At 35.6% G+C, this 17902-nt stretch overlaps 1 protein-coding gene across 3 annotated transcripts in view; it reads right to left on the bottom strand.

The window, feature by feature from the left end:
* PDS5A (PDS5 cohesin associated factor A) overlaps positions 1-17902 on the bottom strand; it is a 133020-nt gene that overhangs the window by 80818 nt on the left and 34300 nt on the right. For all 3 annotated transcript variants that reach the window (XM_021701589.2, XM_044912998.1, XM_021701588.1), the window contains exons 3-7: positions 8513-8716; positions 7330-7416; positions 6746-6843; positions 1970-2096; positions 3-83 (exon numbers count right to left, since the gene is read on the bottom strand). In XM_021701589.2, coding sequence (XP_021557264.1) covers positions 3-83; positions 1970-2096; positions 6746-6843; positions 7330-7416; positions 8513-8716 — 597 coding nt within the window. The remainder of the gene's footprint in view (positions 1-2; positions 84-1969; positions 2097-6745; positions 6844-7329; positions 7417-8512; positions 8717-17902) is intronic.

Here is a 17902-nt window from a genome sequence, read left to right as displayed (position 1 = left end):
ACATTGGCAATGCACGCCTCAATAGTTTGGACTGTCCTTTTCAATAAGACTTTTGCAAGGTCAAAGGACTGTTTATTTAAGTTCTGGAACACAATAAAAATATGCCAAGTTACAAATGAATTCATGAAATTTATGAGATAGAGCCATGATAACACTATAATCTTCAAATCTCCGAACTATAAAGCAAAAAATATCACTGAACCCCATTCAAGGTTTTGCCTAATATTCTCTAGTCAAGTGGTCTTAAATGCAGAAGTTGCAAATAGCACTATAAATCAAAAACTAAAATATATTAGACAGCCAAAAGCCAAACCCCTTATTTTGTTTAGTTTTATTAAACTGAAAACAGACCTAAGGCTTTTTGGGTTTGTTAACTAATTTGAACTGCCAATTATACCCCTGTATCCTAAATGAATACACACACACACACACACACACACATCCTGTGTCATCCACCATCCTGAGTACTTCATTGTCTAATCAATGTGTGATCTAAGAAAGAGTACACCTGGAAAGTGTTCCAAGAAAAATACTTGGTCAATTAGATAGTTCTGAAACACTGAATACTGTGTTTGCTTCTCAAGATTCCCAGTGTCACTATAACAAATTAAAGGGTCTGAAAAAGGCCACAGAAAAGACATATTCAATTTTTAAAGACTTATTTGGAAATGGATTTCTTACCTATCAGCATCTCTAAACTTTGAAGTTTTGGACCAAACTGAGATTCATTCACCATCATCTCGCACCTCTCCCAAAAAGACACTAGGAAACCCTATACTCTAAGTGAGGAATAACAAACTTTTTATGTGAAGAGCCAGATGGAAATATTTTAGGCTTTTTGAGTCATACAGTTACTGCTCCAACTACACAATTCTGCTGTTGAGTGTGAAACAGCCACAGACAAAATGAAAATCAATAAGAATGGCTGTATTCAAAAAAACTTTATTTACATAAATAGGTAGTGAACTAGATTTGGTCCACAAGCCATAGCTTCTTGACCCTTGCTCTAAGATTTTATTCCACTGGCAAAAGGAAAGATTAACTCAAAATTAAGGCAACCTTTCTACTTCCTAAAACGGTATATAAATTTCCTAATCATAAAAATACTAACTAGAATATAAACACCAAATATGCTATCTAATTCCTCCTTGGTTTTCCCCTCTTATTTTGCCTGACATGTACTCCCCACCTTTGCCATACTTTCAAAATTTTGGCAAATTACAGATTCTTTTGAATTAATAAAATGCAAATAATATTTGGAGGCAGAAGAAGAACTTCTAATTAACTGCATTATTAGGTAAGTGTAATTAGATACACCGTTCATCTAACATCTGATCACTGAACCATTAGAGGAAAAGAGCAGGAGGGTAAGTATCAACAGTAAGGTATGACTGAGTACGTAGAGCTTGTGGAAAGCTAAGTCCTTCAGTTTCTTAGGAAGAAGTAGCAGAAAGAAAGAGAAAAAGGAAACAGGGAGAAATATATAGCTGTGAATCATCTCTTTCCCCTTAACATTAACCATATAGTTCCTGCTTCTGCCCAAATCTTTTTCTGAAAATGCCCAAGAAAAATGGATTCTGAGAAGAAATACAATTCCTATGTCCCACATCTGTGTTACAAAGAAGGAAATACATTTTCCTTCCCCGCCCCCAAAAAAACCCAAAACAAAAAACAAACACCTAACTAAGACAGTACTCTTTCTAATTCCCACATTACATGTAAGTGGTAAAGGTGAAAGATTTTTGTGTTCCAGAAAATAGGAAGCACTACACTGAATGAAAATCTTCTACAATACATATTAATCAATAAATCTTCTAAAAATAATAATTTTAAGACTGATGTGTGTTACACTATTTTATTGGGGCTAGAAAATGATAGTGGGAATAATTATGTGAAATTACAAATTATTTTTTGTATGTGTAGTACTATCTTTAAACATTAACCCTTAATATCTTCATATTATACAGACCTTATGTGCAGGAATGAGGTTAATAAGAATGGAGTCTAATAATTCTTGAGTAACTCCATCACCTTCCATGATGATAGAACTCATCAAGTCTAGCATGTGCATTTGTACCTTCTTATTGTGGCTATTGCTTAAAAAAAAACAAAGAAGAAAAAAATCAGGCTTACAAAAAGAAAATTATACTTCCCAGTTTAAAACAACTATCTCAGATAAAGGAATTTTTACTTGAAGAATCCATACCAATTAATAGCAAAGAAATTTTGACTGCTCTATTTACTTTCTCGCTCTGCTGACTGTAACAACAGCTGTAAGGTATTGTTGTAAAGTATTTTACAAAACCAAAGACTTTTAAAATGAATTAAGTCACTACACAATTAGGATTCACACTGAGTTAAATTCAACCAAACAAAAACATCAACTTTAAAGAAAGGACATCTTTGCTTATATGTCCCCAGATTTCAAAAGGTGATAAAATTTTAATTAAGAAAACAACAAAAAAGTACAAGATAATGATAATAGTTTTTCATCCTTTTTTTTCTTTTAGATCTTAATACATTCCCCAAAATAAAACTATAAACACCAAAAAGCCCTCAACCAATACAAGTAATTTTTGCTATATTTGTCACTAGCGATTTTAGTTCACCAATACTGAAAATCAAAAGTCTGATAAAATTTTTATCAGAATTTATGACTAGAAGGTTCTGAAAATGCCATTTGGGTATCTCACAAAGAATTTCAAACAAAATGAAAAGTCCACAAGGTATAAAGCCTAGAATCAGCTTTAGTCCTACTTCCTTAGCCAAGCCAGTGAAGAAGAGTCAACTGTAGACCTCCTCAATAAATATGTCTCTACTGCTGATCCAGTACTTACCTAAAAAGACTGGCTATAAAACTGTTATAACTAGTAGAACATCTAGGCTTCTCTCCTTCTGACTGCATCTTTTTTTTTTTTTTTTTAAGATTTTATTTATTTGACAGAGAGAGAGAGAGAGACAGCTAGAGAGGGAATACAAGCAGGGAGAGTGGGAGAGGGAGAAGCAGGCTTCCCGCCAGGCAGGGAGCCCGATGCAGGGCTCGATCCCAGGACGCTGGGATCATGACCTGAGCCGAAGGCAGACGCTGAACGACTGAGCCACCCAGGCACCCCTCCTTCTGACTGCATCTTAACTAAAGACTTGAAATGTCCATTTTCACATTTATCAGATATATATATTTAAAGACAAATCAAGAGAAATGATACAATTTAATTATACAGATATAGGGATGTAGAAAAGTTTAAATCAAGACAAAATTTTAACATCATTTACGTATCTCTGAATTTTTAAAAAACCTGAAATAATGTATAAGAAACCTACTGAGCACTTGATGGTAAAATGCAAAGATGAAAGTTCCTTAAGTTGGTGGAAAAATTCTCACATTAGATACACTGTTTCCCACAACTTTTAGAAAGATACCCCTATTGCATGCCCTCTTCCAAATATCCTGTTTACTATGGGCCAAGATCATGAAGGATCAACTCTATAGTATTAGGGGGAATGTGTGTAAGGGTTAAAAAATAGAAATATTCAGCTTGATGCAAAAAAAACTGAAGAGAGTATTTAACTCTCAGACCCAAATATACTTGGGGATAGGAAAGAACAAAGTGAAAAGATACAAAAACAGGCAAAATGATTTCCACAGGTTCTAGTCAAGATACAGTAACTGGGATAGGACTCACCCTCCTACCTAAAACAACTAAAAGACTGAACAAAATATATGAAACGACAGTTTTCAGACACTGAACATCATGCACATGTTGCTGAGAGAGGGAAACATTTTCCAGGCTGCAGTGTGGGGAGGGAAGATACTGACAGAGCCTAGTGGTCTTCCTAAGTCTGGAAAGACTAGAGTTTGCAGGGCAGAATATCAGAGGGGAGAGACCTATTCAGAGAGCAGGCTTGTAAAGGTATCCCTGAGTCTTCAAGTGCTTGCTTACTGATCAGCACATGCATGTGAGGAAATGTCTTGAGTCTGGGGAAGGCACCACCTGAAAGGAGCAGAGGGAATAATTCCTGGAATTTACAAAGGTCTTAGATGTTCCAACCAAAGTGGAAAAATCTCACAATTCACAGGGCATCCTGTAATCAGAATGGTAAACTCACATATCCAAACTCAATGAGCCCCAAGCACAAGAAAAAGAAAACTCCATCATGGTACATCATAATCAAATTGTTTAAAACCAGTAATGAAGAGAAAATCTTAAAAGTGGGTAGAGAAAAAAGACACCTTATGTACAGAGGAACACAGATTAAAAATGACAAAAACTTTTCATTAGAAACAATGAAAACCAGAAGAAGATGGAGCAACATCTTTAAAAGTACTGAAAGAGGGGGGGGGAAAAAAAAAGTCTATCAACCTAGAACTTTTACCATGAAAATAACTTTCAAAAATGAAAGTGAAATAAAGACATTTTCAGACACATAAAACCAAAAGAATTCTATAAGCACCAGACTTAAACTATAGAAATGTTAAAGGAAGTCCTTCAGACTGAAGAAAAATAATACCACATAGAAATCTGCATCGACACAAAGAAATGAAGAACACCAGACAAATGGTAAATGTGTCAGTAACGAACTCCTCTTTCGAAAGGCAAGTCTTTTATTTTTTTATTTGTTTGAGAGAAAGAGAGCGAGCGAGAGCACAAACAGGGGGAGGGGCAGAAGGAGAGGGAGAGAATCCTCAAGCTGACTCTCTGCTGAGCAGGGAGCTTGACGCAGGGCTTGATCCCAGGACCCCAAGATCATGACCTGAGCCAAAATCAAGAGCTGGCCACTCAACTGACTGAGCCATGCTGGGGCCCCCAAAAGGCAAGTCTTTTATTTACTCATAGCTCACTGTGAATTAATTAGATAATTAGGTCAACAATAAACTTAGATCTTTAGGTTCAGGAAATAAAAATATTAATGGATCAAGGAAAGGTATGTGTATGTACAAGTAATTGTGAGAGGAAAGAAGTATAATGGCAGTGGACTTAAGTGGACAGTTAAGGTCAACAAGAGGAGCAGAATGATGACAATTTCAAGAGTTTTAAAATTTTGCTGGCGATTTTAAAAGAAAAAGTTGCAAAAATGTGACAGAATACAAAAAATGGCCACAAATTGTTCTCATCTCTATATTTATATGCCTTTAAAATGCTGTTCCTCCTTGAAGATATGGAGTCTATCTAACCAATCTCCGAATCTGGGCTTGACTATGTGCCTTCCTTGGCCAATGAAACTTAAGTAAACATGAAGTGAGCAGAGGTTTAAAAAGTGCCTGTGAGGTAAAGCATGCTCTTTCTTGCTACTTTTGAAATCAGCATTTGAAGAGGCCTGGGCTAGCCAGCTGGATGATGAGAGTGTGAGAGAGAGACACACACATGACCTAGTTGTCCTATTACCTCAGCCAACTGCCAGATGTCCTGCCAAGTGACTGCAAATACAGGATTGAGTCCAGCCCAGACAAAAAGAACTGCTAAACAGAATCATGAGTTAAATAAAATGGGGTCTATTTTAAGCCAGCAAGTTTGGGGTTGTTTTGTCATGCAGCAAAGGCTAACTAACACAAAAGGTAAAGTTTGTATATTTTATCATTTTTTTACAGGCCTTCAGTTAGTTGCCAAAGGAAGCTTTTTCTCATGCAGTCTCTTTATAAGCTTCTATTTCTACACCAGTACAGTCCATTTCTTTCCTGTTTATTCCAGTTAAATTCTATTCCTACCATTCTAAGGAAACAGAAAGCATGACAGCATAGTATTCATAAAAAAAAAAATCTACAAAAAACTCTAGAAATGTGCTATCCAATATGGAAGCCATTAACCAATAGCCACTTTGCCACTGAACACTTGTAGTATGGACAGAGCCACAAGTTGAAATAATAATGCTTTTGTGGGTGCCTGGGTGGCTCAGTCAGTTAAGCGCTGGTCTCTTGATTTTGGCTCAGGTCATGATCTCAGGGTCATGAGACTGAGCCCCACATCAGGCTCCGAGCTCAGCGGGGGAGTGTGCTTGAGATTCTCTCTCTCCCTCTGCCCTTCCCCCTGCTCACGCATGCATGCCCATGCTCTCTCTCTCTCTTTAAAATAAATAAGTTATGCTTTTGAATATCTGGGATAAAGTATATTATCGAAATAAATTTCATTTGTTTCTTTTTAACCTTTCTTAATGTGGTTACTAGAAAATTTAAAATTTATGTGAGATATATCATGTTTGTATATAGTGCAATGCTGTAGAACAATCTCATGATAATGCTTGGTTTACTAAACAAAAGACCCAAAGAGAATAAAACATTGAACTGAAATCAGAGTTTAGGTTCTCCTGTTCAGTGATTTGTCCTTGGGCAAGCCACCACCCTCCCTTTCCCTATTTCTATAAAGAAAGAGCAATGATTAAGGTGTTTTTCTAGCTTGAAAATGAGAAGTCAGTGTGCTTAACCACTGAGGTACTATGATTTTCAGCACTCACTAATGGTACTTACAATACTTATAATTTCCATTTCATAATTTAATATTTCATTACATAAGGCCTCACACGATTTGCTTTATAAGAGTCAAACAATGTAATTGATACCTAACCTAAAATAGTAGTATAAAAGGAAAGGCAGCTTTTAGACAACAGATTTGCTTATTTTCCTCATGTCAAGTCTTCTAAGGAAAACATTTCATTATAAATCTAAAAGATCATAGTTACAGGCACAGTACACCATACTTCACTATGCACAGCAAGGAAAGAGACAAACAGAAATGCTTAAAAAATAACTTACTTGATCACTGAGAAGAGAGTCCTAAAAAGCTGAATAAAAATTTCATTGCAATCTTCCAATTCGAAGCAGATGTTATATGATTTAACCCAAGCTAAGTTCTTAAATAAATAAATAAAATGATTATTTACATTTGCACAGAATAGTTACACAAAAGCAAATTCATTATTATAATTTAATTTTTAGAATTATGAATCTATATTAAGGCTTATAAAGGTCCAACTATATAAAATTAAAGTTGTTAAAGTTGTCATATACTGTGACCTTTAAAAAGACATATATCTGTTGGCATTAACCTACTCTAATGGAAAAATACTAAAATTGTTAGAGATTAATAGACTTATATACATACTAAATATAAGGAACAGTGAAAATTAATTCAACTTAACCCCTCTTCAGATTAGAAAAGAATAAAAACAGAAAGATGAAAATAGTTTCATATAATAGGTTTTCCAGTGGAATGTAGTCTTAAAAAAGACATTTTATTAAGTGGGATTTGTAGGAAACGAAAAAATTCATTTTACATTATAAAGTTACTGTAAGGAATTTTCTATTACACAGTGTGATATTTATTAAATTTTTTTTACCTCTAATAAATAAAAGTATCTATTAAACTGTGGACTCTTTGTATCCTCCAAACCTTTTAATTGTCTGGTAATAAACAAAAATATGTCCTGTTAAAAAAAAATGATAAAATTAATTTAGATACAAATACTTATCATTCTTTTAAATACATTAATAATAGTCTGTATACATATTCTCCACTACATATGATAAAAGAAAATTCTCCTTAGCCAAATGACTTGGGACTGGCTTAGTCTGTTATTCCAAATAATGAGAACAGAGCAAATTATATAAAATTTTATCTTTTAGAAATGATAATAAAAATTATTATTGGCATAAATCTTTAGGCTTTCTCATTCTCGGAGAACTGTAAGTTCTATATCTTGTTGCCTTTTCTGCTACTACAGAACTTCCACTTTACTATCTTCATATTGCATCATGGCAAAGAATTATCTTCATTTTAAGGACCTGGACAAGAGTCTTTCCATTACTATTTCCTACATGAAAATAGTAATTTTCAGTATCTAGTTTGAATTTGATGTGTGACTACAAACTTGTGTGGAACAAAAACAATAATAGACTGGCTCAAGGGTTGTACTTTTCATGACAATAGTGTGCCATTTCTTAATAAGCTTTTTTTAGAAGTTTTAACCCAAAATAGAATCAATAAGCAAAAAAATGACTTTAGGACAACTGAAAAGAAAGCAGTTCAAAATATTAAAATTTGCCAGGAATAAAATTATTCAGAATATGAAGTCAGCTCAAGAGATCAACTCAAAAGAGTTCCTCATACATTTTAAACAAAGGCAGAAACTTCCAAGATAAGCATAATATAATTTTGCATGTAATGTGCAGGGGGAAATAATCATTTGAATATGTAAATTCTGTCACACTATTGTTTTATAAAGTGTCACTAATCCACTATTTATCCCTTCAATTCAGCCACCGAGGCTTAGTGATGGGTTATCATGAAGGTTACATATGAGCAGACAGGGACTAGTTTGATCTACACCTTTCAATGCCTCAATAAAAATACCAGTCATTTTTGTGGATATGCAATGAATTTTAACTGAATGAATAATTCATCTGTTTTACAACTTATAATCTTCTTATGATGACAGGTGTAATAATAAAAGCTACGTTCCTAAAGGTAAGCTAAACTATAAACTACAAAAGTAAACTAAATTCTGTAAAGATTATATTTACCTTAAGTTTATCATGGGAAGTATATGGAGCTTCTGGGGCATAGATTCGAAAAATGTCGGCCAAACAACATGCTACAAGGAGACGCACATCTTTATTGGGATTCCTGAGGAAAAATTCAGATGCAAGATGCAAGGCTAGTGGGAGATACTGCTGTTTTTCGTCTTCTGAGTCCTGATCCATATCCATAAAAGTTTTTACTACCATCTGTAAAAATACATAAAAAGAAAAAAATACTCAACTCCTGATATTTAGAAATTAATAGAAGACATATATTTTTAAAAACTCATGTCCATTACAACACAAACTAGTAATTAGATACTATCAGAGGATTCACAATCAATTTGTGTAAATCTACATTTAAGACTCTAATCATTTTAGGTAAAATTTAGCCCAGGTAAAAAAGTTCTTAGCCTCATACATATGACCAAATTCATTTGATATTTTGCAACATCATCAATTATGTTTCTTTTATATTTTATTATCAAAGCTGCCTTGATTTAGGCTCTTTCAAACTGCTCTCATTTCACACTTTAGTAGGTTTTGCATTTCACAAAAGAAAACCATGCTTAAGCATTTTTATGTAGTTGTACTTCGGATTAAAAGCTATTTTTATAAAATAACCTCTGTTGTTATTTATAATTACAAAATTAACAAATGTACATTTTAGAATCACTCTAAAACAAAAAAGTCCATGCTCATGAATTTGAAGAATATTGTTAAAATGTCCGTATTACCCAAAGCAATCTACAGATTCAATGCAATCCCCATCAAAATACCAATAGTATTTTTTCACAGAACTACAACAAAGAATCCTAAAATTTGTATGGAACCACAAAAGACCCCGTATTGTCAAAGCAATTTTAAGAAGAACAAAGCTGGAGATACCACAATTCCAGATTTCAAGGTATACTACAAAGCTGCAATAATCAAAACTGCACAGGTGACTAGGGGATGGGCAAAGTAAGTGAAGGCGAATTTTAAGTACAGGCTTCCACTTATGGAATGAATAAGTCATGGGGATGAAAGGAATATAGAGTCAGTGGTATCCTAATGGTATTTTATGGTGAGAGATGGTAGCTACACTTGTGGTGAGCACAGCATAATGTACACAGTTGTGGAATCACTGCATACTATACACATGAAACTAATGTAACACTGTGTGTCAACTATACTTCAATAAAAAGAAAAAAAGAATAAAAAACAAAAAAACAAAAACACAACAACAGTATGGTACTAGCACAAAACAGATAGCCCAGAAATAAACCCCGGCTTATATGGTCAATTAATGTACCACAAAGGAGGCAAGAATATATAATGGAGAAATGACAGTCTCTTCAATAAATGGTGCTGGGGAAACTGGACAGCTACATGCAAAAGAATAAAACTGGACCACTTTCTTACACCAAACACAAAAATAAAATGGATTAAAGACCTAAATGTAATACCTGAAACCATGAAGCTCCTAAAGGAAAACACATGCAGTAATCTTTTGGACATCGACCTTAAGTAATATTTTTCTGGATCTGTCTCCACAGGCAAGGGAAACAAAAGCAAAAATAAACTCCTGGGACTACATCAAACTAAAAAGCTTTTGCACAGGAAAAAAAAACCATCAATAAAGCAAAAAGGCAACCTACTGAACAGAAGATATTTGCAAATGATGTATCTGATAAAGGGATAATATCCGAAATATATAAAGAACCCATGCAACTCAACACCAAAAAAACCAAATAATCCAACTTAAAAAAATGGGCAGAGGACCTGAATAGACATTTTCCCAAAGATATACAGATGGCCAAGAGACACATGAAAACATGCTAAACTAATCACTAATCACCAGGAAAATGCAAATGCAAACAACAATGCAGTATCACCTCATGCCAGTCAGAATGGCTAGTATCAAAAATACAAGAATTAAGAAGTATTGGAAAGGATGTGGAGAAAAGGAGACCCTCATGCACTGTTGGTGGAGAATATAAATGGGTGCAGCCACTGTGGAAAATAGTACTGAGGTTTCTCAAGAAATTAAAAATAGAAATACTATATGCCCTAGTAATTCCACTTTTGGATATTTACCTGAAGAAAATTAAAAAAAAAAAAAATTAAAAAACATACATGCACCCCTATGTTTATTGCAGCATTATTTACAATAGCCAAGATACGGAAGCCACCTAAATGTCCACCAATAGAGAAGAGGATAAAGGTCACACACACACACACACACACACACACACACACACACACACACACTCATACTCACACACTAGAATATTAACCATAAAAAAGAATGAAATCTTGTCATTCGTAGTAACATGGATGAACCTACAGGGTATTATGTTAGATGAAATAAATCATACAGAAGATGACTTTATCATAGGTATTGAATTTTATCATTTTTCTGTGCATGCTAAGGTGATCATATTTTCCTCCTAACTGAGTAAATCTCACTGACTGGTCTTCTAATTTTAATCCAAGTTTCCATTCCTAAAATCTAATTCTAGTCCAAGTTTCCATTTTAAAATAACACCAACTAGGTCATAACACTTGTATACTGCTAGGTTTGAGATGCTATTACTTCAATTTTTGCATTTATATTCACGAAAGAAATTGACCTAAAACAGAGATTTCTTTAAGACAACTTTGTCCATTTTATTTTTTTAAAGATTTTTTATTTACTCTTTTTTAGAGAGAGTGTGTGTGAGAAGGGGAAGGGCTAAGGGAGAGGGAGAGAATCTCAAGCAGACTCTGTACTGAGAGTGGAGCCCACCATGGGGCTCAATCCCATGACCGCAAGATCATGACCTGAGCTGAAACCAAGAGTTGGATGCTTAACCACCTGAACCATCCAAGCACCCCCAACCTTGTCCATTTTAGAAATGAGGTTATACTGGCTTAAAACAAATTGGTAAGTGATCCCTTTTTTCCTATTACATGGAAAGTTTATAGTAATGCTGGTTTTATCTTTCTTCCTTAGATATTTAGTGAAATTCAACTGATCAAAGAGCCATAATGGAATTTAGAAAATATTCTGAACTGAATGACAATGAAAACTATCAATACTTGCGGGATGCAGTTAAAGTTGTACTTGTAGGAAATTTACAGCCTTAAACGTATAAGCTACAAAAGAAGGAAGAATGAAAAATCAGTGATCTACATTTCCATCTCAGTTAGAAAAATAGCAAATTAAATAGAAAGGAGGTAGAATCAAAGGGGGGAAATTAAAACAGACATCAATGAATTGAAAAACAAACACACAAAAGAGAAAAACCAAACAATGCCAAATGTTGACTGCTGAAATGACTAATAGAATTGACTCTATATAGAATTGTCTCTATAAGAATAAATCAAGGAGGGCGCCTGGGTGGCTCAGTTGGTTAAGCGACTGCCTTCGGCTCAGGTCATGATCCTGGAGTCCCGGGATCGAGTCCCGCATCGGGCTCCCTGCTCGGCGGGGAGTCTGCTTCTCCCTCTCCCACTCCCCGTTTGTGTTCCCTCTCTCGCTGTGTCTTTCTCTGTCAAATAAATAAATAAAATCTTAAAAAAAAAAAAAAAGAATAAATCAAGGAGAGAGAGAGAAGGCATAAATTACCAGTATCAGAAATTAAAAAGAGGACATGTATTATTCACCCGATAAACACTTACTACTACACTGGATAATACTACTACTACTCTGGAGGGGGCTGTCACACAAAATACACTATCTGAATAATTCTCTCTCTCTGAAAAGAAACTGAATCTGAAATTAAAAACCCTCCCACAAAAAAAATCTCCAATGTTAAATGGCTTCACTGGTGAAAAGTCCCAAATCAAGACAACTATGTATAGATAGATATAGTACTAGCACTCTAATCAAAATACCAACCCTCTCCTGCCATTCTGTTACAGCTTTGTATCTTGGTTTGGTTATGCAGTTACTAGTCAGTGACAGCCTACTTACTGTTTAAGTACAAACATCCCTTGGAGATGTTAAGCCTTATTTCTTGGGTTATCTGTTGACATTTTAGTACAGATTGTTATCTAGTTGGAATTAGTAACAGAAGATAAACACCTGAAGTTTAGGAATTCTTAGAGAAATAAAGAGCACCAAATGGGAGTTGTGAAGGGATTAAAGATAATCCTAACATTAACTTCAAGTAGGACTAGCCAGCCACCTGAAATCATCTGATTAGGATCCCTCCTACATAATTCATCTAACCTCAACCAACAAAATAATCAAAATTTGTATTTATGGATGAGTAAACTAAGGAACAGTTTAAATCCTCATGCAAGTTGACAAAAGCCAAAGGAGAGAACATGCAAACCAGAGATATTTGGCCTTTATCTTGAAGGCAAGAACCACTGACGTGTTTTGAACAGCAGCATAATATGGTTAGATTTGCATTTCATGAAAATACCTTTTTATTTATGAGGTAGCCACTAAATGAATGTCTCACTCACAAGGTTGATGAATCCATCAAAGCTAACTCAGCCAAACTTTGAAGTCATCAGAGACATCTTACAAAGTATTCTGAAGCAATCTCAGCAAGTTGAGTGGGAGGCAAGAGATAAAGTAAAAAGGGCAAACTGTATTCCTAAATGCCATTAAGAATTACTATATAGGAAATGCGAGTCATCAAAAAATATGTCAGTAGAAAAGCATATGTATTTGTCATCTATTGCTATGTGACAAAATACCCCCAAACTCTGTACCTTAAAACAATAAACATTTATTTGTCAGACAGTTTCTGTGGAGGCAGAATTGGAGTGTGACTCAGCCTGATGGTTTTGCTTGGACTCTCTAATGAAACCGTCATCAGTTAAAGCTATAATCATCTGCAGGTCTGATGGGCCTACCAGATGTGCTATGAAGGTCGCTCATTCACATGGCTGGTAAGCTGGCACTGGCTTTTGGCAAAAGGCATCAGTTCCTCTCTAGAGGTGCTCTCTGGACAGCTGCCTGAGTGTCCTAATGGTGGCTGGCTTTCTCCCAGTGAGTATCCAAGAGCGCCAAGTCATAAATGGCAATCTTTTATGACCTAAACTTCAAAAACATACACTGCCACTTCCACAACAGCCTATTAGTTACTCAGGACAGCACTATTCAGTTGGAATATAAGGAAATGGGGATCATTCAGGGCCATCTTGGAGGCTAACTACCATATTATGGCTCATAATATTTACATCTTGTTTAGTCCTCTCATAAAGACTCTGGGTTTGGTCATGTGACTTATTTTGACCAATGGGACATTAGCAAGCATAATGCAAGGAGAGGTCTGATAACCAGGTGCATATAGAGGCTGGAATGCTCCCTACTGGAACCCAGCTACCACACTGTTAGAAGACCGGACTATCCAAGAAAGAAGAGACCATAGATAGAACCCTGGAAAATGAGACAACACACAAAGGCAGACTACATAGTGAGCCCAAAGCCCTAGCTGAGCTCCCAACCAAATTTAGCTTGTAAGAGTAACCCCGGCTAACACCACATGGAGCAGTCATATCATAGAACTGTGAGAAATAATAATTTTAACTCATTAGGTTTTGTTTTACTACACAGTAACGATTAACTGAAACCACATCCATTCTGCAGTTTTTAAAATATGCCTTTCTGTACTGCAGAGGCAGGAAAGCTAAAAACTATATATCCTAGGTCACCTTACAATAAGGGTTACAGTTGTAATCTAGTTTAGCCAATCAAAAGCACTTATTCATGATTTGGAAAGTGGAAGTGTGGAAGAGGCTGTGTTGCTATTGCTTCTATTTTTTTGGCTGGCAACTCTGGAGCGAAGGCATTTTGTGGTGTGTGGCAGCATCAGCATTAAGCTTTGTGACAACAGACAGGAAGGATTCATCCATTTTGTGCTGGTACTGATCTATTAGGTGTGTGAGGCTCTGGAGCAATCATTATGGCAATGGTTTACTCATGACAATGTTTCCGAGAGGTGGGTATTATTATCATCTAAGTTTATGGATAAGGAAAGTTGTGCACTTGTAGGTAGTTTGCCCTAGGTCACAGAGTCCCAGAACAAGATCAATACTAGCACGGAAGGGAGGGAAGAAAAGAAAATATTAGAGGGTACCACATATGATAAGGGTGTAATTTAGCTGAAATTTGGTTTCAGATAAATATCACATACATGGCTGTTTGAACTGGGGAGCAAAATGTAAAGTGTATTTCTTAACATGGGTTGTGGTTAAAAAAAAAAAATCTTTGAAAGCTATGAGAGTGCTTATTATATTAGTTCCTCACCAGTATCTTATATCCTTTTTATTTATTTATTATTATTTTTTAAAGATTTTATTTATTTATTTGACAGAGAAAGAGATAGCAAGAGCAGGAACACTAGCAGGGGGAGTGGGAGAGAGAGAAGCAGGCTTACTGGAGCGCCTGGGTGGCTCAGTCGTTAAGTGTCTGCCTTCGGCTCAGGTCAAGATCCCAGGGTCCTGGGATCGAGCCCCGCATTGGGCTCCCTGCTCAGCAGGAAGCCTGCTTTTCCCTCTCTCCCACTCCCCCTGCTTGTGTTCCCTCTCTCGCTGTGTCTCTCTCTGTCAAATAAATAAATAAAATCTTGCCTGATGTGCGGCTCAATCCCAGGACCCTGGGATCATGACCTGAGCCGAAGGCAGATGCTTAACGACTAAGCCACCCAGGTGCCCTGATTTATTTATTTTTTAAAAAGATTTTACTTATTTATTTGACAGAGAGAGCACAAGTAGGCAGAGCGGCAGGCAGAGGGAGAGGGAGAAGCAGGCCCCCCGTCAAGCAAGGAGCCCAACTCGGGGCTCGATCCCAGGACCCTGGGATCACGACCCAAGCCGAAGGGAGATGCCCAACTGACTGTGCCACCCAGGTGCCCCTCTTAGATCCTTTTTAGAGTAACATATGATTTCACTTATATAAGGTACCCAGAGTAGTCACAAATTTATAGAGACAGAAAGTAGAACAGTGATTACCAGTGATTAACAAAGAGGAGGGAATGAGGACTTAGAATTTAATGAGGACTTAGCATTTAATGGGTACAGAGTTTCAGTTAGGGATGATGTAAAAGTTCTGGAGATGGATTGTGCTGATGGTTGCACAATGTGAATGTACTTAATACCACTCTACTGTACACTTAAAAATGGTAAATTTTATGTTATGTATATTTTACCACAATTTAAAAATTCAGTACAAATGACTTCTAAAACTGGGGAGACATTTTTCTTAGCTACACGTTAATTAATGTTACAACCAGGTGAAATAAACACAAATATATCAAAACATGTAAACAAAACAAAAACAAATAAATAAAGTTCAGGATGAAATAATAATAGTGTAATAAAAAAATAAAAACACAAAAGAACATCTGATCCTTGGGAATCAGCTAGTTTGGTTTTCAAAACTTTCAGAAAGGAATGCTATTACATACACTGTCACAAAATTTAGCCAAGTATAGCATGAATGACCTAACCTGGCAAAAACACAGATGAGGATGACTATACATCACTGTCCCTATGAGCCCAAATACAAACATCAAGAATGGAATCTTAAAGAAGTGAATACTGTATTTTTGTTATAAATGGCTTTGTGCTCATATAGGACATGGGAGTAGGCAGAGAGGAAAAGAGTAAAAGTAGAAAAAGGTAACATCTGGAGAATACAGGAGGCTCTTTTTACTATTCTTGCAGCTTTTCTAAGTCTGAAATCATATCAAACTAAAAAACTAAAATTAAAAAATGAATGTATTTACCACAAAATACAAGATAAACATACATATATTAATAGTTGAAATGAAAGTTTCACCAAACTTGTCTTAAAAAAAAAGTTTCTGGGGCGCCTGGGTGGCTCAGTTGGTTAAGCGACTGCCTTCGGCTCAGGTCATGATCCTGGAGTCCCGGGATCGAGTCCCACATCGGGCTCCCTGCTCGGCAGGGAGTCTGCTTCTCCCTGAGCCTCCCCCTCTCATGCTCTCTCTCTCTCTCTCTCATTCTCTCTCTCAAATAAATAAATAAAATCTTAAAAAAAAAAAAAGTTTCTGATTTTAATAGAACATATTTACCATGGCATCATTGGCCTGATATACAGATGTTACAGATTTGGGAATATAATGACACAAAGTATTCTAATTCTACTTTAAAACCTTAAAATAATAAATTGAATTACAGGTTTCTTTCACCTAAGTTTTGTAAGGAAAATAATTTGTTAACATCTGTATCCTCAATGATTAGAACAGTGACTGACATAAAGTGGATGGGCATACACTTTTTTTTTAAAAAACATTAGAATTCACAAAATGCCTCTTTAACATCTACTCTGATTACATATACATATACATATGAGTGTTTTATACACATGAACATTATGACCCATGATATATACTCCTATCATTCTGGCATAAAACTTACTCAGTTCTAGATAATCAGTTAGTAAATATATATCTGTTTGCTAGAAATTTATTTAGAATTTTTAAGTAAATATAATCCTAAACATGCATCTATATAGCAGGGGTCACAACTGGAGGGGAGTGACATGGAAATAAGGACTGGGGAGAAATGAAGAACACATGCCCCAATTAAAGACAGATCTAAGCTTTAGTTAATTACTGCCAGGTGACAATGCAGTGAAATACTGCAAAATCATCCAGGTGATCAGGACACAACAAAATTTTAAGTGAAATCATCTGATTTGAGAATTTAAGCAGCTCCAAAACATTCATACTATTGCAAAGGAAAAGCAAAACATGTCTACATGCTCTATGTGGTCCTCAAATCAACAATTTACAAATTGTTGGAAATATTTTAAAGGAAAAATGTCAATACAGCCATCTTTTCAGATAAATAAATTATTCTGAAAAGTTGTTTTCCCTCTTCTTTTGTACTTATAGAGAAATACGAGTCTTTAAACAGGTGTAAAAAAACTATGAAATATCCAATAAATGGAATATCACTAAAATTTACATAATTTTTAAAATAGTAGTAAAAATTTAGTAACACACGCTCCTCAACCATTCCACAGAAAATATCATTAAATTAAAATTTTCCACTTCCAGAAAGTAATGGTAAAGACAGACCACTATCTATCTATCTATCTATCTATCTATCATCTATCTATCTATCTTATTTATTTGACAGAGAGAGAGAGAGAGCATGAACAGGGCGGAGCAGTAAGCAGAGGGAGAAGGAGAAGCAGGCCCTTGATGAGCAAGGAGCCTGATGCGTGGGGCTCAATCCCAGGACCCGTGACGGTTAACTGACTGAGCTACCCAGGCACCCCAAGACAGACTACTTTAGAACTTACCAAAAAAAAAAATTAATTAATTAATTCCCAGTGGAATAAAAATTGAAATTGGGGAGGGAAATCTAAGAAACTTAAAAAAATAAATAAATAAAGGAGAACTGGGGCACCTGGGTGGCTCAGTTGGTTAAGCAACC

This window comes from Neomonachus schauinslandi, chromosome 2, assembly GCF_002201575.2.
Source record: "Neomonachus schauinslandi chromosome 2, ASM220157v2, whole genome shotgun sequence".
NCBI classification, from domain to species: Eukaryota; Metazoa; Chordata; class Mammalia; order Carnivora; family Phocidae; genus Neomonachus; species Neomonachus schauinslandi.
Note: the sequence above shows the minus strand (reverse complement) of the source record. Positions and strands in the feature narration are given on the sequence as shown.